General features: G+C 41.7%; 1 protein-coding gene across 1 annotated transcript; it reads right to left on the bottom strand.

The window, feature by feature from the left end:
* Nucleotides 1-490: 490 nt before the first annotated feature.
* On the bottom strand, nucleotides 491-21,884 carry LOC310960811 (ectonucleotide pyrophosphatase/phosphodiesterase family member 7-like; the record flags this gene model as incomplete). The annotated part of the gene is made up of 5 exons (XM_083932617.1): nucleotides 491-609; nucleotides 3,446-3,689; nucleotides 7,093-7,725; nucleotides 10,248-10,393; nucleotides 21,614-21,884. 5 exons carry the CDS (start codon nucleotides 21,882-21,884, stop codon nucleotides 491-493), a joined length of 1,413 nt encoding a protein of 470 aa, XP_083788743.1.
* Between the last annotated feature and the right edge of the window lie 632 nt (nucleotides 21,885-22,516).

The raw sequence follows: 22,516 nt of genomic DNA, 5'->3' as shown, positions 1-22,516 counted from the left end.
TTTATTCTCCAGATAAGTTGCTCAGTATATTTTTTACAAAGCAATTCAGTTCAATGTGTTTTCATAGATTAGATAAAGGGAAACTTAGATATGAGCTCTGGGTTTACAGGAGGTGAGAGTGCACAAGAGAATGATCTACCGCCCAGAATACAGTTACTGACATAAGACTATATATTCTTGTTTATATTAAGTTATGTAAGCTGAGACACTCAAATTATGTTAAAACCTTTATAGCTAAATGGATCTCTAGGCTACAGTACAGTATCCCTTTGTAGATGTATCAAATATAATCAGCTTGAGCACAGCAAACATGAATTAAAAAATATCACTGGTTTGGGCTTGCCAGATTGTTTGACATAAAGGTATTTATCTTATCTTATATTTGGCCTACAATAAGCATACTCTAATCCAGGAATTATTATTATTATCTTTCATTTTCCCCCTTTCTTCTTACTATTTTCCAGAATTTTAAAATAAAAGTCCAAACTCATTAGGCTCTGGTCCTCTTCCACACGTTGCAGGATGTAGTTATGATGAACACAAGTACAAGAAGCCCGATCACTGCTGAGAAGCCAATCAGCAACTCCATTTGATTATTCTTCTCTGCATCTACAGACAAACAAAAACATGCATACAAGCAGACCAGTAAAGTAAATAACAGACTACAAACAGATAGGGACACTCACAGGAAACAAAAAAAATCAGCTTTACATATTTGCTTCATTGTGCAGACATCTAAGAAAGAACTCTAACCTTTTACATACTGATAAGATATGACTTTACAGCTGTTAGAGCTGTTAGATAATGCTATACAGACTGTGATGTCAGGGTTAAAGTCAGACAGTCCTTAATAAATGTTACCCTTGTGACTTGGTCAAAGTGTTGTTGTCTTCACTGTCGCTAACCACTACTGTAGAGGGAAAAGTGTCATATATACAACTATGATAATGGGAGTGGTATTTTCACATCAAATCATCCTATTTTACAAAATAACCCAAACTCATTCAGGGTCCACCTACTAGCTTTTCTGGAGCTTTAAACAAATCAGCAAAGTTTTTGGTTCAGCTTTCATGGAGATCATGGCTCAGTTGTCATCACATGACTAAAGTATGGACCTTCAGTCATATGATAATGGTTGGTGGTATATGGGGGAAATCATGCACCCATGTGAGACAATATTAACGTAGTGGCTGCACTAGGTATTGCAATTTGTGATAGCATCACGGGATGTACACTGGCCCAAGTAGCATTTTTCATCATTGAAGAAAGTGAAATTGTGAGAAAAAATGTCTGTGCTTCACAAACCGAATAAAATATCCCTCTGTTTTATCAGAATTTAATTATTTAATATTTGGAAGAAAAATATATATTTAGAAATCTATGTTCATATACAGTACCATATTTTACAAAAATATTGTTTTCTACTTTCCCCCCACTAGGGTTCCCAAGTGGTAATAATGTAGGAGACAGTCGGATACAAAACAGGTTTTCCCCAGAGCTAACGCTACCAACAACACAGGACACACTGCATTGTTTCCAAACAAACTACACAATGGATACACAAATATTTTCATGTGTACAAGTGGAATGATTCAGTCAGGCTGGCCTTCACGTCAACGTGATCGATCTAATGTAAGTTACTTGTTCATATAATATCATCGTTAGCATGCTGGAATAGCCAAGCTGCTAGCAGTAATGTAACTGCTATTACTGCTGATACTACTATTACTGCTATTTTAGAGCAAGAGACAACCACAAGAATCTCAATTTAAACCAGAAATCCCAATCTCAGTGCTATAGAGGCAGAGCGAAAAACACAGTATGATAAAGTAGAATTTGCTGTTCTGTTTCAGACAGAGCCTCCGTGTTGTTAGTTTGTTAATGTCATAAGTATAGGCCCAATTAAAGCCCTTTCATCTTCCTTTGTGCCATAAAGCGAGCCTTCATTTTGCACCCTGATCGGTGGCAGACAGGAGATTGGACCTAGTGGCAAACAGACAGGAGATAGTAACCAGTGGCAGACAGACAGGAGATTGTACCCGGTGGCAGACAGACAGGAGATTGTACCAGGTGGCAGACAGACAGGAGATTGTAACCAGTGGCAGACAGACAGGAGATTATACCCGATGGCTGACAGACAGGAGATTGTAACCAGTGGCAGACAGACAGGAGATTATACCCGATGGCTGACAGACAGGGGATTGTAACCAGTGGCAGACAGACAGGAGATTATACCCAATGGCCGACAGACAGGAGATTGTAACCAGTGGCAGACAGAATTGCATGGCGAAAGTGATGCTTATAGGGAACCTATCTAAACCAGTGGTGTCATTATTCTATAGCCATTACATTGTGCAATTAGCATTTCATCCACTGGCTCCTAGTTAATGACCTTCAATCTCCTCTCGGGTGCTGTGATGAGCTTTGATCTGGTGTTCACATACAACTGATGTCTGATTTTCAACATTTCTTTTGTAAATATTGTAAATATTCACATGATGTACCAGAGAATATCATTGTTGTATGGTTTGTCGTAAAGGCTGACTCATTGTGAAGTAAAAACTCTGGTTGGATGTTCTGGCACTCTAGGAGGTAAAGAACTCCTACAGGGATACTTCTGGTGGTCCCTGTTGGGCCTGTGTGTCCTGATCTTAAGGTCAGGGCCTGGGCCTGCAGCACCTCCATCTCCCTATCCTTCTCACCTATAAGGTGTTGTGCTCTGTGCAGGTGGGTGCTCCTCACCACTGATCTTTGCTGTTGTGTGATTAGAGTTTACATTAAGATATCATCTGTGTGAGTAGGTTTCCTGTACACTGTGCTGCTTTCATTATCAGCCGTACAGTGCATAAACATGTCTGAACAACAGAATACCATGATCCTTCTGTTTACTAGTGAACTTGATGTTTGGGTTGATATTATTGATGTGCAGGATGAAGCTGATACTGGAATCTCCATGAAAATAATCCATGACCCAGTATCAGATGCCAGGTGTGGTGTCAAGGCACAATTCTAGTAGTTGGATTTTGTGACCAAAGTTGTGGTTGATTCCATTTTGCCAGCTGAGGGCTTGTGTTAGCCTTCACATTTCCTCTGTGGGAAGCTGGTAGAGAGTGCATCAACAACTTCTGGACAAAATCCTTACTTTTCTCAATATGATGTTCTGTGCATCCCACATCCCCACAACTGAGCCCACTCCATGACAACTAAATAAAATCCATCTGCTGATGACAGTAAACAGTAAAAAGCTCAGGAATAAGCTAATAAGTGGACCAGTGGCTGAGATGCTTTTGTCAAAGTAATTACCACAAGGTCAAGAATGAACTTTCACACTCCTCACAATTAACCTTTTTAAGTTGCGTTTCATGATACAGTTGGAGATAGATTATATAGTAGCCTATGTATTATTGATTGTTTAGCACTGAATTAATGGGAATATATCACTTACTGTTGTTGTCTCCTGTGTTTTCCTTGGGAACCAGCATGTGTTTGGTATTGTCCAGATGTCCATCATTGATTTCTGGGTTTATCACCAGTAGATGACACATCAGAGGGTACACATCAACCAGGTCAAAGGGATCTACCATCATGTTTTTCTGGAAGTCAGGCCCCACCGCCCTGAAGAAGGCTTTCATGTCTGTGACTTCATTATCAAAGCCATGCTCTCCTTTTGTGTAATGCACAGGTAAGAGCTATATGGACACAAAAATCAGTAGCTTCATGAGAAACATGGTCATGTAAAAAATGTGGGGCCTTATGTGTGTTATCTTAGACAACTAATGACACCCCATGATCACATAGTTCTTTATACATTAGATACAATGGTAAAGGACAATCAAGGCATTCACATGAAAGGTACATGTGTCCTTTATGTTTGTGAGGATGTGCCCTTTAAACACATCGGAATTGTTCACTTGATTAGTGATGACATGTATAGCCGCATGCCGCAACCTGGTCTTAGTAGGAGAGATGGTATTCATCCTACTTAGGAGGGTGCCACTCTCATATCTTAGAATCTGGACGAATTTGTTAGTGGTCTTAAACCATGACAACAACAACTACAGGAAGCAGAGTTGCAGTCTTACACACCTCTCCGCGCTCCCTGTGGAGCATTTTCCATTTTAGCATTTGTTCAGTATCCTAAACAAACGCTGTCTGCCTCACGATCATTTAAATTAATTTAAAAATTAACAGAAGAGGAGCTATACCACCAAATCACCACCACCAAATCTGCGATAATGCAGCAAAGCTGTAAAATAAAATGTGGACTTTGAAACATCAGATGTGTATTAATAAATGATCTGATATCAGAAAATCATATTGATTTACTCTGTCTGACTGAAACCTGGCTGTGTCATGAAGAATATGTTAGCCTAAATGAATCCACTCCTCCCAGTCATATTAATACTCATATTCCTCAAGGCAGTGGTCGAGGAGGAGACATTGCAGCTATTTATGACTCAGGCCTATTAATCAACCCTAAACCTAAACTAAATTATAATTCATTTGAAAGTCTTGTTCTTTATCTTTCACATTCAACCTGGAAAACTGTGCAGCCAATTATACTTGTTATAGTGTACCGTGCTCCTGGTCCGTACTCTGAATTTCTATCTGAATTCTCAGAGTTTCTGTCAAATTTATCCCTTAAATCTGATAAAGTAATCATTGTAGGAGATTTTAATATTCACGTGGACATTGATAATAATAGCCGTAGTACTGCGTTTATCTCTCTATTAGATTCGATGGGTTTTAGTCAGATTGTTCATAAACCTACTCACTGTTTTAATCACACCCTCGACCTTGTTTTGGCTTGTGGTGTGGAAATCAAAGACTTAATAGTCTTTCCACATAATACTATTTTATCAGACCATTATTTAATAACTTTTGAATTCATATTACAGGACTACTCACCTCTGGGCAAAAGTTTCTACACTAGATGTTTATCTGATAGTGCTGTAACTAAATTTAAGGAAGCGATTCCATCTGCATTTAATTTAATGCCTAATCCTAATATTCTAGATTCCTGCACTCACGTTAGTTTCTCTGAAATTGATCCCCTTGTTGACAGTGTTGCAGGCTCACTACACACTCGACTCTGTTGCTCCTTTAAAAAAGAAGATAATGAAACATAGGAAGCTCTGTGGTATAACCCACAAACCGGTGAATCAAAACAAAAATTGGAAAGTAAATAGCGTTCCACTAAATTGGAGGAATCTCACTTAGTTTGGCAAGAAAGTCTAAAAACATATAGTAAGGCCCTCCGTAATGCCAGAGCAGCTTATTACTCATCTTTAATAGAGGAGAATAACAACAATCCTAGATTTCTTTTCAGCACTTCAATAGCTAAAGATATTGTTACTCTGGATGATGTTGTGTTGTCCTCCAGCACCACAGTAAGGAATCTGGGTGTTATTTTTGATCAGGATATGTCTTCATTCCCACATAAAACTGATAACAAGGACTGCATTTTTTCACCTGCGTAATATTGCGAAAATTAGGAACATTGTGTCTCAGAAAGATGCAGAAAACTAGTCCCTGCATTTGTTACTTCTAGGCTGGACGACTGCAACTCCTTATTATCAGGCTGCTCCAATAAGTCTGTAAAGAGTCTCCACTTTGGTCCAAAATGCAGCAGCTCGAATACTAACTAAAACAAATCAGAAAAGAAAAAGAGAACATATTTCTCCTGTATTAGCTTCTATGCATTGGCTACCTGTAAAATCTAGAATATAATTTAAAATACTTCTCCTTACCTACAAAGCTATTATTGGTCAGGCTTTGTCATATCTTAAAGAGCTCATAGTACTGTATTACCCGAATAGATCGCTGCGCTCTGAGAATGCAGGGCTACTTTTCGTTCCTAGAGTCTCCAAAAGTAGAATGGGAGGCAGAGCCTTCAGCTACCAAGCTCCTCTCCTCTGGAACCAACACCCAAGTGTTATTTGGGAGGCAGACACTGTCCCCACATTTAAAAGTAAACTCAAAACTTTCCTCTTTGATAAAGCTTACAGATAGGGCTCACAAGCCCTTAGCAATGTTGTTATTGGCATTCAATTTCTCTCAGAGCCTGCATGTAAGGGGCCTAAGCTGAATTTGTTCTGCTTAATTCTGCTGGTATAGGCCTAGTCTGCCGGGGGATAATACTGTTCCTGATACTATGAGCCTCTCTAACTGTATCATCCATGTCTCATCAATGCATGTTACTAATTCAACTTCATCCCCGGAGTTGTTTGTGCTTTGCCATCTCACAGATCTCTGCTGATCGTGGTGGTGCCTGCTGCCTTGGTTCCTGCATGACGCTTCCTGCTGCTATTGTTAGTTACTCATATATACAATTATTAGTCTTATAGAATATATTAGAAAATTTGTAGCCATAAAAACATCAACAGTGTTATGTCTCACTGTATCACAGCTGTAATTGCCATTACTCTTCTACTCATCATTGATCATATTTACCACCACAATTATTATTATTTCCATATTTTATCACCTAAGCTGTGCTTGTTTCTACTATTCGACTATATTTACTGCCATAACATATAAGTCATATTCACATTACTATAGATATTATTATAGTTACCGTTACTTTTGTGGTTGATTTCATCTCTTGGACTGTCCATCTGCCTGTCTTTTTCTCAATTTCTCTCTCCTATTCTTCCTCCTCAACCTGTTCAGACAGATGACTGTCCTCCATAGACCTGGGTCGGTCCGACATTCCTGCCTGTTTAGGGGAAGGTTTCCGTTGCCACTGTGTATTCAACAAGGGAATTGTTGGGTCTATGTAAATGATAAGTCAGAGAGTGTGGTCTATACCTACTCTGTAAAGTGTCCTAAGATAATTTTTGATAGGATTTTGGCATTGTAAGTCAATAAAAATGAATTGAATTGCACAAGCACGTGGAAGCTGGGAGTTGATGGGCAGGGGCAAGGGCCAGTGGTGGTTGCACTTTTATACCTCAATCAAAGCATAGCTGAGTATTAAACCCTTCTAGCAGACAAAGATGATCAAACATCAGTTCCTCAAAACTCAAATACACTCTTTGAACTCTCACCTCACTGAATATGGGCTACATACACTAAATATCACTCACTCACCCCATTGACAATATATCCAGGATCAGCGAAGAGGATGATGGGCAGGAGTCGAGGATGGTTACTGTAGTGCAGTCTAGCTGGTATCTCCTCTTTTTTATACACATGAAGGTGAGGATGGCTTCCTTTCAGAGCCTGGTAGACCTTCTCTAGCATCCCCTCTTTAGGAAGCAACATCCCAGCAGGACCATAATCCAACAGTTGAAACTGGATATCCCTGAAGCTGAAGCCAGGGATCTTAGAGAGGATGATCCTCTTAACCAGTCCACCCCGTAGAACTGTAGTCATCCCGTGGTCGGCAGTGATGATAATGTTGAGCCGGTCAGTAAGGCCATGGTCTTGGATCTTGTCCCGGATGTAGCCCACAGTACGGTCAACTTGCTGGACCATCTCACGGCGCTCTGGGGAATCTGGTCCATATTTGTGTCCAGTCTTATCTGGTTCTCCAAAGTACAAGGAGACAAAGTCCAGGTCCTGTTGGTGGAACCACTCTCCAATCACTTTGTCAATGTTCAGCCTCCAATCCGTCTCATTAGAATAATCATAGAAATGAGGTTCCACTTGCTTAACCCTCACAGTCTCTCCTTTGTAGGTGGCTGCTGTGCCAGGGAAATGCAGAGAACCCGTCTTTAGTTCCTGGAAAGAAAATACTCCTGTAATTGTGTTCCCCCACATAATACTACAGATAGGTAATACCTATCTTCAGAAATAAAATCAATGACATCAGATCGAGTCTTTTACCCCAACAGATTTCCAATGTTGACACACCTGGATCATTGATTTTACCCGAGGAAACACTGGAGAGTTTTGCCCTGGTTGATGCGGGGACACTTGGTCGAGTCCTCTCCCAAGTAAAGTCCACAACCTGCCTATTAGATCCAATTCCCACACCGTTTTTCAAAACACTTTGTGGATTCTTTGAGGATCAGCTTTTATACATGGTGAATTGCTCTCTTCAGATGGGGGTCTTCCCCGCCTCCTTTAAAACGGCGGTGGTAAAGCCCCTTCTGAAGAAGAGCAATTTAGATCCCAACATCTTTAATAATTATCGGCCTGTATCCAACTTACCGTTTTTGAGTAAAATTTTGAAAAAAACTTGTTTTCAATCAAGTAAATGACTTTTTAATTGCGAACAACATTTTTGTCAGTCTGGTTTCAGGGTGAACCACAGTACAGAGACAGCCCTTTTAAAGATTTTAAACGACATCAGGTGCAACTTGGATAACAATGAACTCACATTCTTGGTACTACTGGATCTAACCGCCGCCTTCGATACAGTAGACCATCACATTTTATTAGATAGACTGAAGAACCTGGTCGGCCTCTCTGGTACTGTTCTTAACTGGTTCATTTCTTACCTCACAGATCAACACTTCTTTGTAAGTATGGATACATGTTCCTCAGAAACCCACAAAATAAAGTGTGGTGTTCCCCAAGGGTCAATTCTAGGGCCAACTCTTTTTAATCTTTACATGCTTCCCCTTGGGGACGTCATCAGGAGGCACGGTATTAGCTTTCATAGTTATGCTGACGATACGCAACTGTATATCGCCATGGCTCCTGATGACACAGGACCTATTGATGTCCTTTTTAACTGCATTTTAGATATCAAGAAATGGATGGCAAATTTCCTACAGCTCAACAGGGACAAAACAGAGATTTTACTCATCGGTCCTGAGGTCCAGAAAGAGAAACTTTTACCAAAGTTACAGAAATTTAAACTATCACAATCTGTAAAAAAATCTGGGTGTGATTTTTGACTCTGAGCTCAGTTTTATTCCACACATCAAAAATATAACAAAAATAGGTTTTTACCATCTTAAGAACATAGCCAGAGTCCGCCCATTTCTCTCTCAGGCCAGCACGGAGGTGCTGATGCATGCTTTACATTACTACTGTAATGCCCTGCTCTCTGGCCTTCCCAAAAAAAGCATTTCAAATCTACAATTATTACAAAACTCAGCTGCACGAGTGCTGACAAGGACCAGAGGGCGGGAGCACATAACACCAGTTTGTAAAGTCGCTGCATTGGCTCCCGGTGCGTTTCAGGATTGATTTTAAAGTTCTTCTACTAGATTTTATGTGTCTTAACGGTCGTGGGCCCTCTTTCCTATCTGATTTGCTTTTACCTTATCGGCCGCCGCGGATCCTGAGGTCCTCCGGCACCGGCCTTTTAACCATACCACAGGTAAGTTAAAAAAAGCACGGGGAGGCGGCTTTCAGTTGTTATTGGCCCCGACTGTGGATCAGCCTGCCGGAGAGCCTCAGGGTCGCGGAGACTGCTGAGGTTTTTAAAAAGAGGCTTAAGACCCATCTTTTTAACCAGGCTTTTAGTTAATTGATTTCTTTTAGGCAGTGCTAATCAGAGCACTTTTTTTTATCCTTTTTTACTGTTTTAATCTCTGTGTTTTAGCCTTCATGCTTTTATTTATTTTTATGGCCTCATGTCTTATGCTCTCATGCTTTTCTTTTCTATTTCATGTTTTAGCCTCTATGCTTTTATGCTTTTATGTTTTAGTCCCTCGTATTTTTGCCTCCATATTTTAACCTTTTACTGTTTTAGGCAACAGTTTTTAATCTCCAGTGTTTCCTCAGGGGGCCTGTCAGTTTGGGAGTTGTCTCTGGTCTGGCCGCGGGGGGTGCTGTCCCGTGGACAGTTCCGGCCCGGGCAGCTAGAGGGCTCTGCACTTTGGTGCTCCTGTCTGCCTGGGTTGGGGTGGTCTCTGTGGCGGTGCTCCCTGTGACCTTGGACTGGGACCTCTCCCAGTGTGGTTGGCCCCCCAAAAGGTAGCATCCTCTAGACTCCTCTGTACCTCAGGTCTCGCTGCCCGGCCATGTCTCTGTAGTGACAGCTAGTGTTTGCGTAGGTGTGAGTGTGTGTGTCTGTGTGTCAGCGTGGCTGTGTGTTTATGTGAATGTGTGAATGAACGTATATACATTTGTGCATGTTTCAGTGCATGATTGTGGGAGGGTTGGGTTCTTTTAACTTTCTTCTCCTGATTTTATTTGCTGTTTCTCTTTTTCTGTACATCTCTGTAAGGCACTTTGCGATACTTTTCTGTATGAAAAGCGCCATATAAATAAAGGTTGATTTGATTTGATTTGAATACAGAAAATATTTGATATAGGCATGTAGAAAACAGACGGATCTAAAGTACCTGTCTCTGTGCTGTTATCCAGATGGGTAAGCTGCCATTGTCCCAGTAAGAATCAACAAACTGAGTCATGTAGTACTGCTTCTTCTCCTGAGTGGTAGTGTTGAACCAAATGTTGTGGATTACTCCGTGATTCTCAACATGACGTCCTGATGAAAGGAACCAAAAACAAATTACGAAACTAGTATATGTTTAAATACAACCTTTTTAAACTTCATCCTAAATTTCAATAAAACTGAAATGCTGGTTATTGACTCTGCTTGACACAGAAACCAGTTTAATCAAGCAACAGTAACTCAACAACTGTGATTTTTCAACATTTGATGGCCAAGAATCTTGAAATTTGATCCTTCCCTCTCTTTGATCAGAACATTACAAAAATGACCAAGATCCTTTTTTTCCACCTACACAACATAACATAGCTACAATTAGGGTTTTTTCTGTCCTTGGCTGATGCAGAGATCCTAATTCACAGCTTTGTTTCATCCATATTCCATTGTTGTGACGTTTTATGGTCAAAAAGTCTTCCCATTCCTCTGCAATAACCTCCCCTTTTCACCTTAAGGGCACACTCACACTGTCTGTCCGTACCGTGCCCTGTGCTTTAGGGTACTTGTCCCCCCCTCCCTCTCCCCCCGCTGGCCAGGCCCGTTTGTACTCACACTGCCTGGGCCTCGCGCGGAGGCTTCTTGCCTGTCTATACATCATCACGCCGTAACACGTCACACGCATTGATTGACGTCATCGCGATGCGTCACTTTGTTTACAAATCTTCCCATAGACCTCAGAGTTTTTGCGCGTCTTGCCCGACTGTTTTAAATATTTTCATCCGACCAAATCTGCAGTAGACACTCCTCCGCATCACACCAACGGGAACCTTCCGCCACCATTGTTGTTGTTGTTAAATGTCCGCGCATGGTCTGTCTTTTTTTATATTTTTATATATATATATATATATATTTTTTTTTTTTATATATGTCCGAACAGGCACGCTCGTGCACTCACACTGGTCAAACGAACTAGGCTTTACCCGTAGAACCTGTTTGGGCACGGTACGGAAGGACAGTGTGAGTTCGCCCATAGAGAATAATCAGAGTGGTCGGCCTACCACTAGTTAGTGGAGGGGCCGCGGCCGACAGGCGTCTTTGCAGAGCTGCTCATGGAAGTTTTCGGCAAAGGCATCTTGGAATCACCGCCAGAATGTGACAGGGCCCACCGCCTCAGATCATAACCTGGTTCACCTCAAACCCTGCTATGTGCCTCTGGTGAAGAGGAAGCCTACGACCACAAGGACTGTGAGGAGGTGGTCTGAGCAGGCTTATGAGACACTGCAGGGCTGCTTTAAAGGGACTGACTGGCCTGCACTTTGTGAGCCGCACAGGGAGGACATTGATGGGCTCACTGTGTGCATCACCGACTACATTCATTTTTGTGTGGACTGCATTGTCCCAGCTCGGACTGTAATCTGCTACGTCAATAATGAACCCTGGATCACCAAGGACATTAAGGCCATCCTGAATGAAAAGAAGAGAGCATTCAGAGATGGCAAACGTGAAGAGGTGAGGAGAGTGCAGGGGTACTTAAACTTAAAATCAGGGAGGCCAAAGACATTTATAGGAGAAAGCTAGAGAACAAACTCCAGCGAAATAACATGATGGACGTATGGAGTGGCATGAAAACCATCACCAGAAGACTGGTAGCACAGGGTTGGAGGACCGTGTGGGCCAGGCCAACGAACTGAACCTAATTTTCAATAGGTTTGATACTGCGGCCCATCCCCCACATGACTCTGCTACTGGCTGCCCTTCAACGACTGCCACTTTACCTCCCCCTACTCTTCCTCCTTACAGACCCCTTACCTTCCCCTCACCAACTGACTTCACACCTACCTATTCCACCCCTCCCCCCTGCTCTACATCACGTCCTCCACAAACTGACGACCTCAACCCTCCCCAACAGACACCTCTACAGTGTCCTTCACGCCTGACCTGGTTAGAAGACAGTTGACAAGACTCCACTCTGGCAAAGCTGCTGATGGTGTATTTCCCAGAATGCTTAAAGCCTGTGCCCCCAGCTGTTTATAGTACTGATTCAAGTCTTCAGCCTGAGCCTGCAACTCCAGAGGGTCTCTGTGCTGTGGAAGACGTCCTGCCTTGTGCCTGTGGCAAAGACGCAGAGTCCCAGTGGGACCTCAGGACTACAGACCGGTGGCCCTGGAGTCACACATCATGAAGACCATGGAGAGACTTGTCCTGGAGAAGCTACGGCCTACGGTCAGGCCCTTCACTGATCCACTACAGTTCGCCTACCAGCCCCGCCTGGGAGTTGAGGACTGCATTACCTACTGTACCTGCTGAACAGAGTCTACAGTCATCTGGACAAGCCTGCGAGCACTGTGAGAGTCATGTTCATTGACTTCTCCAGTGCATTCAACACCATCCGTCCGGCTCTACTGGTTGAGAAGATGGCTGCGATGCAGGTGGAGGCCCCCATCGTGTCCTGGATTGTGGATTACCTGATGGGCAGACCACAGTATGTACGCATACAGAACTGTGTGTCTGAAAGGGTGGTCAGCAACACTGGGGCCCCTCAGGGGACTGTCCTCCCTCCCTTCACCCTCTTCACCTCAGACTTCAACTATTGCACTGAGTCCTGCCACCTTCCGAAGTTTTCTGATGACTTAGCAATAGTTGGCTGCATTGGAAAGGGGGATGAAAGTGGATACAGGACTGTTGTGGGCAACTTTGTCACTTGGAGTGAGCTGAATCATCTGCAGTTCAACATGACTAAAACAAAGGAGCTTGTAGTGGATCTGAGGAGGGTGAAAACACTTGTGACCCCTGTCTCGATCCAGGGGGTCCCTGTGGACACTGTAGAGGAGTAGAAGTACCTGGGGGTGTACTTCAATAATAAGTTGAACTGGACTAGAAACACAGAGGCTGTCTACAAAAAGGGCCAAAGTCGACTCTTTTTCCTGAGGAGTCTGAGGTCCTTTAACATCTGCTGGACGATGCTGAGGACGTTTTATGAGTCTGTTGCGGCCAGTGCGATCTTCTTCCCTGTCACATGCTGGGGCAGTGGGCTGAAGGTCGCAGACACTAACAGACTGAACAAACTGATCAGATAGGCGGGTGATGTGGGGGAGGAGCTGGACAGCCTGACGATCATGGCAGAGAGAAGGATACTTTCCAGACTCCGGTCTATCCTGGACAGTTTTTCTTGTTCTGTTTTACTCCTCCTCCCCACTCTCTTCCCCCACTACACTATAGAATACTTTAGGCCATGCAGTGTCATTCTTAATCATTATTATTGTTCCTATGGCCAAGGTACTGAAGTGCGTCTAATTTCCTGGAACACTTTGTCACTTTGTCACCACTGCATCACTTTATCTAGTTGTATTGTAAACTTACTTCAGTAAGAAAGGCTGCTACACTTCACTGTACTTTACTGAAACTTACTTCAGTGAGAAATGCTGCTACACTTTACTGTACTTTACTGTAACTTAGTCTTGTAGGAAATGCTGCTACATTTTTACCCCAGTTTCAATTATCGCTCCTTATCACTTATTTAGTTTGTACTTATTTTATTTCAATATGCTGCTAAACTGCACAGTGCGTATTGTTGTATATTGTAAATACCTACGCTTAACCACAATGTCTGTTGCACTCTGTCACACTTAGTTACTGTTTGATTTATTTTATGTTAGCTTTATTTTGATTTGATTATGTTAGCTTATTGTCACTCCTTTCCCACCTTTGTATTGAAACTGTTGCACAATAATTTCCCTCAGGATAAATAAAGCTTCTTGAATCTTGAATCTTGAATCTTGAATACTAAGGGCATTAACAACGCGGTCAAAATTGCTAAGGTCTTGACACAGTTACAGCACCTTCAGGGGGATCTGATGTTTCTGCAGGAAACGGATCTCAAATCAGCTGACACCCCACGTATTAAGAGAGTGTGGATGAGCCACTTATTCCATTCCAAATTAACAGATAGAGTTAGAGGGGCAGCTATCATCATTCATAAAAGGGTCCTGTTTGAGCCAACAAATGTAATCCTAGATACTGACTGCCTCTATGTCATAGTTTCGGGCACACTTCAGAACACACCAGTGGTCTTAGTTTCGGTTTATGCGCCCACCTGGGGCGATAAACAGTTTTTTACAAGGCTATTTGCAAAAATTCCAAACGCAGACAGTCACCGCTTCATCATTGGTGGGGACTACAATCTAGTGCAGGATTTGACCCTCGACAGATCTTCCCCTACACAATTTACACTATCCAAATCAGCACATGTAGTAAAAACAGTTGGAAATTTCTGTTCCCTGGAGGTTTAGAAATCCCTGTGGGAAAGCTTTCTCTTTGTTTCCCATGTACAACACACATTCTCCCGAATTGATTTCTTTCTACTCAATAACAATCTCCACAAGATACAATTCCATGTTTACCATGGAGGTTCAGCTCACACTTACTGTCGGATAGTAAGTTTAAAGATATTGTTGTGACTCAAATCCTCTCTTACATAGAGTTTAACGACACCCCCTATGTCAGCGGTGGAATTCTGTTGGAAGCGCTTAAAGCTACTATTAAGGGAAAAGTGATATCCTATATTTCTCAAATATCCCCCTCCCTCTATAAGAAATGGCTATTACTGCATTCGGAACACGGCCTCCTAATGGCACCAATTGGCGGAGAGACAGTGCTTCTAGACTGATCTCACAAAATTTAACTACCGGACGGTAGCCACACTTCTGATCCAATGATTATCAATAAGTCTTTTCCGATTTCTATACCACACGATATACTTCTGAATGCAGCCCAATTACTGCAGCGACCCCTAATCCCTTAGACCGTTTAAAATACCCTCAGATTTATATAAATATCGCTAGAGAACTTGGTAGAATCATCTCTCTGTTGGAGGTGCATGAAGCAATTAAGTCTATGCAAAATAGGAAATCTTCTAGTCCCAAAGGTTTTACAGTTGAGTTCTTTAAGGCGTACTCAATGCTATTAGCCCCCATTCTTGTGAGAATGTTCAATGACTCTTTTACTCAAGGCAAACTAACAGCAACCTTGTATGAGGCAACAATTTAATTCGTCCTGAAGAAAGACAGGGACCCTACTTCATGTGGCAGCAATAGAACGGTCTCACTTTCAAACCTAGATTGAAAGATCCTTGCTAAGGTTCACCCTTCGCCCCCAAAGTGTGATGTCATCAATAATTTCACTGGGCAAGACAGGCTTCACATTAGGGAGAAATCCATTCTTCAACACCAGAAGGCTGCTCAACATCATATTCTCACCCTGGTCGGACACTCCTGAGGTCGTAGTGGCGCTAGATGCAGAGAATGCCTTTGACTGGGCAGAGTGGGGCTTTCTATTTTTCATTTTGGAGAAATGAGATTTGGCTTTGATTCTAATTTTATTTCTTGGGTTAAGCATCCTTATGTAACCCCGTCAGCCTCTATAACGGTGTCCGTTCAGCATATTTTCCTCTCAAACATGGGACCTGGCAAGGCTGTCCGCTCTCACCCTTGTTGTTCAACATAGCCATCGGGCCAATAGCCATCTGGTTTAGAAACCAGAATGAGTTTAAGGGGAATCCCTTGTTTTGGTCTACTCCACAAACTCTCCTTATATGCTGATGACCTTCTCTTATTGTGACGGCCCAGAGCCAGTGACTTGGACTCTGCTCTCTTTGCTTGCAGGTACCAGCTGTGCTGATTAGTTAACTGGGAGCACCTGGCCAATCCTTCAGCCTATTTAACCCCGCCTTCCAGAGACCAGAACTCCTCTCTTTGCCTGCATTTCCTTCAACAGCATGACTCCTTTGTTTATTTTTGTCCTTTGTTAGCCACTGACAACATGCAACACACATTCTTCAATGCATTCATACATCCTCATACACCACAGATTTTGACCTACATTGTTTACCTTGTTTGCACAATTATTTAATAAATGTTACTTTTGTTCATATTAAGTTGGTGTACATCTTCCATTTATGTTATGGCCTTTGAGCCGGTCGTAACATGTTGGGGGCTCGTTTGCCTTGAGTATTACCCCAGGACGTCTTTGTGTTACTCTTTGTCTGTTTCTGTTGAGAAAGTTTGTTTAGTTGAGTGTTTTGTCTGCAAGTGGGCACATGTCATTTTTGTGAGTGACTGTGTGGAGAAAGCCTTTGTGCCCTCCAGTGAAAGTGTGCGTTGTGTGGGGAATTCCCCAGACTGTTGTGACGTAAGTAGCCATATAAGGTGTTTGTTGTGCTTTGGGAGATGTACTTTAATGTCTTGAGTGTAGGCATTTAATGCAGTACAATTTTTTTTTTTTTTTTTTTTGGCTGTTTGTGGTTGAAGGTAACTTGGTTTATTTTTTCTGTCACTGTTGCTTTAACTGTAGGAGTGGTTCCCCTTGTAGGTAAAGCGGCGTCTCCCCTTTGAGTTTCGTCAGGGTGGGTTTGTAGAGTTGGGGTACGGCATGCTTCCCTTTTCCCCTTTTTCCCTAACATTGCTCAGAAGCACTTCCATGGTTTGGCAGGTTAGGCAGTCAGATAGCGGGGAAGCTCCGTTTGGAGGCTGTTTATTCCTCTGGTGCGCACCGGTGAGTCTAACACGTTGCATTGCTTTTGTTGTGTGACTAGTTATGCAATATGGAGGAAATTGTGAAGGCGTTTGTAGACAAACATTCTGAAAGGGTTTTGAACCGGTGCACAAAAGATCAGTTAATAAAGATTGCCGAGTATTATTAAGTTGATGTGGGTGAGAAAGGTAAAGAGTTGGTAAAGTCTAATTTGAAAGCTATTTTGTTAAAGATGAATGTGTTGGGTACTGCAGAAGATGTTTCTGTCCCTGGAGTCAGGAGTCAGCTCCTTCTGTAGCAGTCCCTAGTGGCTTAACATTCAAGCAGCAGAAGGAATTACTTATCTTGCGCTTTTGATTAGAAAAGGAGAAGGAACAGATGCAACAACGTATTGAGATAGAGAAAGCTGTGTCGTTGGAGAAAATATGACAAGAAACTGAGCAGGTGAAAATTGAGCTGGAAAAGCAAAAACTGAATTTGGTGAGAGATGGTATAATTTCAGCTTATGTTCTGCTCACTGATAGGCCAGCTGTTTCAATCGCAGTTCTGTGCTCTGATGACTTGAGTGATTTGAGGTTGGTTCCCAAATTTAATGAGACCCAGATAAACCTTTCTTGTTTGAACAGTTGCTCAGGCTCGGGGGGTGGCCTGATTCCACTCGCACTTTATTGTTGCAGTGTGTTAACCGACAGGGCTCTGCAGGCTTATTCTACTCTTAACCAAATCATACTGCAAACAATTAGTGTTGCTAAGTCCGCAATGCTCAAGGCATATGAGCTTGTCCCTGAAGCGTATCGCCAACGGTTTAGGAGTTGGAAGAAGGGTGACAAGTCTCATCTGGAGTTTTTGTCCACTGATCATTGGTGTAGTGCCACGAAGGTTGACTCTTATGAGGCATTGGATGATTTACTTCTTCTGGAGCAATTTCTAAACTGTCTACCTGGAAGCATTGCGACTTATGTTAATGAGCGAACGGTTAAGGCAGCAGCCTAGGCCGCTGCTTTGGCAGACGACTATGGTATGACAAATGGTGCTGAGTTTTCTTCTATTCGTTGTGGCAGCAGACACGGAGAAAATACCTTGGCTGTGGGTGAGTCTGGTTGTCTAGTAAAACCTGGTGGGTTGGAGCAGAGAAGTGATCATGGTCATTTCTATGTGAATTCTGACAAAATTTGTAATTGTCATAAATGTGGGCATTGGGAAAGAGACTGATGCTCTATAATATAGAGCTAAGCTGGCTAGAGCTAGTTATGAAATAGAATCTATGGTAGATGTTAATGTTCCACAGCAGCATGTTATACCATGTATTGATCTGCCTTGGTCGGTTTCTCACAGTGAGTTGGTGGCTGAGCAGCGGGCTGATGGTTCCCTTAAGTCTACTGGAGATAGCTTGTTCATCTGGTGACATTAAAAACCATGCTCAGTGTTATTTTGTTGACAGTGATGTGTTCATGAGAAAGTGGGGGCCTCATTGGAAGCATTTTGTTGGTGAACCTGGTTTACCAAGTCGTTGTGCCTTCTTGGTTTCGTGAAAAGGTCTTTGCAGGTTTCCCATGAGTCTGGCCACCTAGGCGTCAGGGAGTCGTATGATCGCATCCTGAGGTATTACTTTTGGCCCTGACTGAAGAGATGTTTCTGAATACAAAGTCATTCCACACGTCAGTTACCCAGAAAACCTAACCAGAGCCTAAAACCTGCTCCACTGTGCCCAACATCAGCTTTAAATCAACCTTTTGAACATCTGATTATTGATTGTCTGGGCCCATTGCTTCCCTCTAAATCAAGTGCTAGTTACATGTTAATGGTGATGTGCAAGAGCACGAGGTATCCAGCTGCGCATCCAATACGCACAATCATGGCTGTGGTGTCCCATTTGTTTGCACAGATTCTGAAGCAACTGTCAGCAGAATGTGGTGGCAGACGCATTGTCTCGGTCTCCATGTAATTGATGGCGATTGACTGTTAGTTTGTGTATTTTGCTCTTGCTGTGTATTCCATATTTTCTGTACTATGTTTGCTTTTATCTTCTTCAATACACTTCCAGGATCCAGGCTGGCACAAAAGTAAAAACACAGTAAAACACAAATGCAGTTTGGCATTGTGGTGGTCTTTTGATTCTGCTGACCACATTTGAGATTGTTCTGTTAAATCCTCTAGAATTTATGAAAAACACAATACCAGCCTAAAATGGTGGGTAGTCACATGAGTTATGACATCATTTGAGGTATTGACTATTCCTTAAAAATTTAGCGTCACATTAGTAGAAGGGTTATACCAAGAAAATATGCAATTAATCCGCTAATCTCTCTGAAGTTTCAAAGTTTGCATAAAATACATGAAAAACGCACAAAATTCAAGATGGCTGACTTCCTGTTGGGCAGAGCTAATAAAGGCTCATGTGAAATATGTCTGAAATGATTAAAGCTATGTGGGTACCAAATTTTGTGAAGATCAGAGCAATTTTTTTCAACTAAGGCTTTCCAGGCATTAGGGGGCGATATGGAGCCAGCTAAATATACATGGACCAAATCGCTGTATATTTTTACAATATAAAAGGGTTTTCATTAGGGATGAGCGAGTACAGCATTATCTGTATCTGCATCCGTTTACCATCTAAATGATCTGTATTTGTACTCGGGATGGGCGGGGCCTATTCCGGGTGTGGGCGAATTTTAAACCAGAAGTGGGTCGAGTTGTCTTGAAATGGCCAGGGCTTTAACCAGTATGTTGTTTTAAGCATGCATTTGATGTGGGCTATTCAGAAATAGTTTTATTTATTGCTGATTAGAAAAATATTCTCAGGACAGCATCAGAATTGAGCTTCAGATCAATGTTTCTGATCACGACAGCAAACAAACTATTTACACAAGTTTACAACAATGAATACAACAGATGAATGTAATGGAAATTGTTTTCATACTCAACATAACTTTCTTTTTTTTAACTTTTAATTATTTTATGATCTGTGATTTTTTTAAAGTGTGTGCAGCTTAATTAATTTGTGTTATTTATACCACTACTACCTTTATTTTTTATGGAACAGCAAGAAAGTGTCAGACACTTAGTTAAAAAAAGAAAACAAATCTCTGACAGGCATAGACCCAATGCGAGTCCCATTATACCAAGCAGCACCTCTTTGAACAAACCCACGTTTACAGAACATTAGTGTTAATAAGTACGAACCGAAGTTAAAACAAAGCTGAAGAAATTTAAAAGGTAAAGGAAAAGACCTGCGAGTCTGAGTGAGGGTGAGAGGGAGCAGGTGTGTGTTTGTGTGTGGCGGAGGGGAACACAGCAGTGGAATGGATCCATGACAAGCATATCACAGAAAGCAGACACAGTCCTCTAAAGAGGATTTTCATTCAATCCGAGCACAGATATTGACGCGTACTACTTGTATCATAGGCTTACTTGGCAAAAGTGCTTTATCTGGACCGGATACTCGTTTCAGCCTAGTATCGAGCGCATCTCTAGTTTCCATGTGTCTGCCAAGTTTCGTACGAGTGTGCTTTAAATGCGTTCAAGTGCTCAAAGTAATTGGGGGGCGCTATACACCGGACGTGCCACAACCATGTGAAATTATAACATCAAATCAAGAACATAATTGGTTTGAAAATGTGTCCACAGTTTCATGCATTTTTGTGCATCCTAAAGGCCTCAAACATGTTTGTAAAATTAAAATGAATGCACAAAATCCAAGATGGCTGACTTTGTTAGGTGAAAAATAATTTAATTAAATGTTCTTTAAGATGAGAGCAATGATTCCACCAAATTTTGTGAACATCAAAATAACTTTTTGCCAACCATGGCGTGCGTTTTAGGGTGTTATGGAGCCCGTTGGCCACACAAGCCCAATTACTGCCAAGACCCTCAAAATGCGATGAGGGTGGCATTATGACTCAATTTCAGCATGTAGATGTCTTCAGGTCTGGACTGTTATCCAGCATGTGACATTTGGGGCAGATTTGAAAAAGTGGAGCTACGATAACTTACTTTTTCAAGTTTTGGGCAAAATTCACCGCCACACCACTTTGAGGGCGTTGCATGAAGCCTCAAAAGCTTTGCAATTTAGCATCACAAAGGTCTTAAAATGCAACCTACCAGATTTGAAGTCACTCGGAATAGTTCATTAAAGTACAAGGGACTGGCTTCACTTTGCGAAAAAATGCCACAGTAAATACAATTTTTTACAAAAGTCTCCATACGTTACGCCTTCCTACCAAATTTCGTACATCTACATCAAATAAATTTAAATTTAAAAATAATTTCTTTAAATGTTCTTTAAGATGAGAGCAATGATCCCACCAAATTTCATGAACATCAAAAGAACTTTATTCCAACCATGGCATGCGTTTCGGGGTGCTATGGTGCCCGCTGGCCACGCCCAACCTCAGTGACTTTTGAACTTTGCAATTTTCGCCACTTTTGACCTGTGTGCCAATTTCTCTGAGCCTACATGCTTCCTAAGCCCCTTGAAAATGCGATGGCGCAGTGGAAAAAATGATTTCATCAAAAACAATAGGTTTCCTGGCACTTTCGTGCTCGCGCCCTAATAAAAATACATATTTTTACCTTTGTCAAATAAACACAAGCAAACACAGACTCTTGAGATTTTAAAAGATATTAAAAAATTAAGCTACAATTACAGTTAACATAATGTTGTAATTGTTTGACTGTTGACTAACTATTCAGTCAGTGAGTTTAAACAATGTTTGTTTAGCATTATTTTTTATGCATTTACATGCCATTGGCCATTGTTTAAAAAATAAAGCGCTAAACTGATGCTTTTACCTGTAAGCATTGTGAAGTGAGAAGGGCTGGTGATGGTGAGGAAGGGTGGTGTAACATACACTGCCTTCACCCCATCCTGGGCCATCTTATCCAGTTCAGGGGTTTCAACATCTCGGTCATAGTCCCAGCGGAAGCCGTCGAAGGAGATGAGCAGCAGCTTGTTTCTGGTGGACCCATTGAAAACTGGCTGAAGCTCAGAGTGCCGTGGCGGGGCAGCAGCACAGGGAGAGTTGGCAATGAGGCTGATGACAGCAAGCCAGAGCAGAAGCATGACTGAGGATTTAGAGCTTGTTGTATATGAAAATCCACTGGGTTCCACTTTTTCAGCTGTGTTTGCCTTGTCTCCAATTTAATCATTAAATGACACCTTATTCTTACCCTCTTCTTACTGCAGTAGTATAATGGACATTACCCTTGGGCAAATATCACACTGTATGGCACAATGTTAGAGGATACACCCAATATCAATGTTTGTACTAATTAAGGGACATTGGTCGGTCGGCCCTTATCTATACACATAAACTTTATTAGTGTAATGAAGTGTTGAGATAGGAAGAATGTTTGTCCAACGAAAAAGCTTATAGCAAGTGGGGAAAAGTTCCTTTTTACGTTTATTTAGAAGTATCTCATAATTTAAATCAAATCTATAATATCAAATACCATATATATATATATATATATATATATATATATAAAAGCAGGACAGTAAAAAAGCGATGAATTTGGCGTTATGTTACTTGTAGCTGTTGGGGAAGTTAATATAAATATAAAGGATAAAACTTGTATTAAAAAAATCAGGAAGAATTCACACAAAGTAAACAACAAAGCACTCAAAAGGCTGCACAATTGTCTATATTTATTATTCATATTTATATTATCATTGCTGTTATTATTTCTAATGCA

The sequence above is a fragment of the Echiichthys vipera genome (assembly GCF_963691815.1).
Source record: "Echiichthys vipera genome assembly, chromosome: 18".
Taxonomy (NCBI): domain Eukaryota; kingdom Metazoa; phylum Chordata; class Actinopteri; order Perciformes; family Trachinidae; genus Echiichthys; species Echiichthys vipera.
This window is presented reverse-complemented; position numbering and strand designations above follow the sequence as displayed.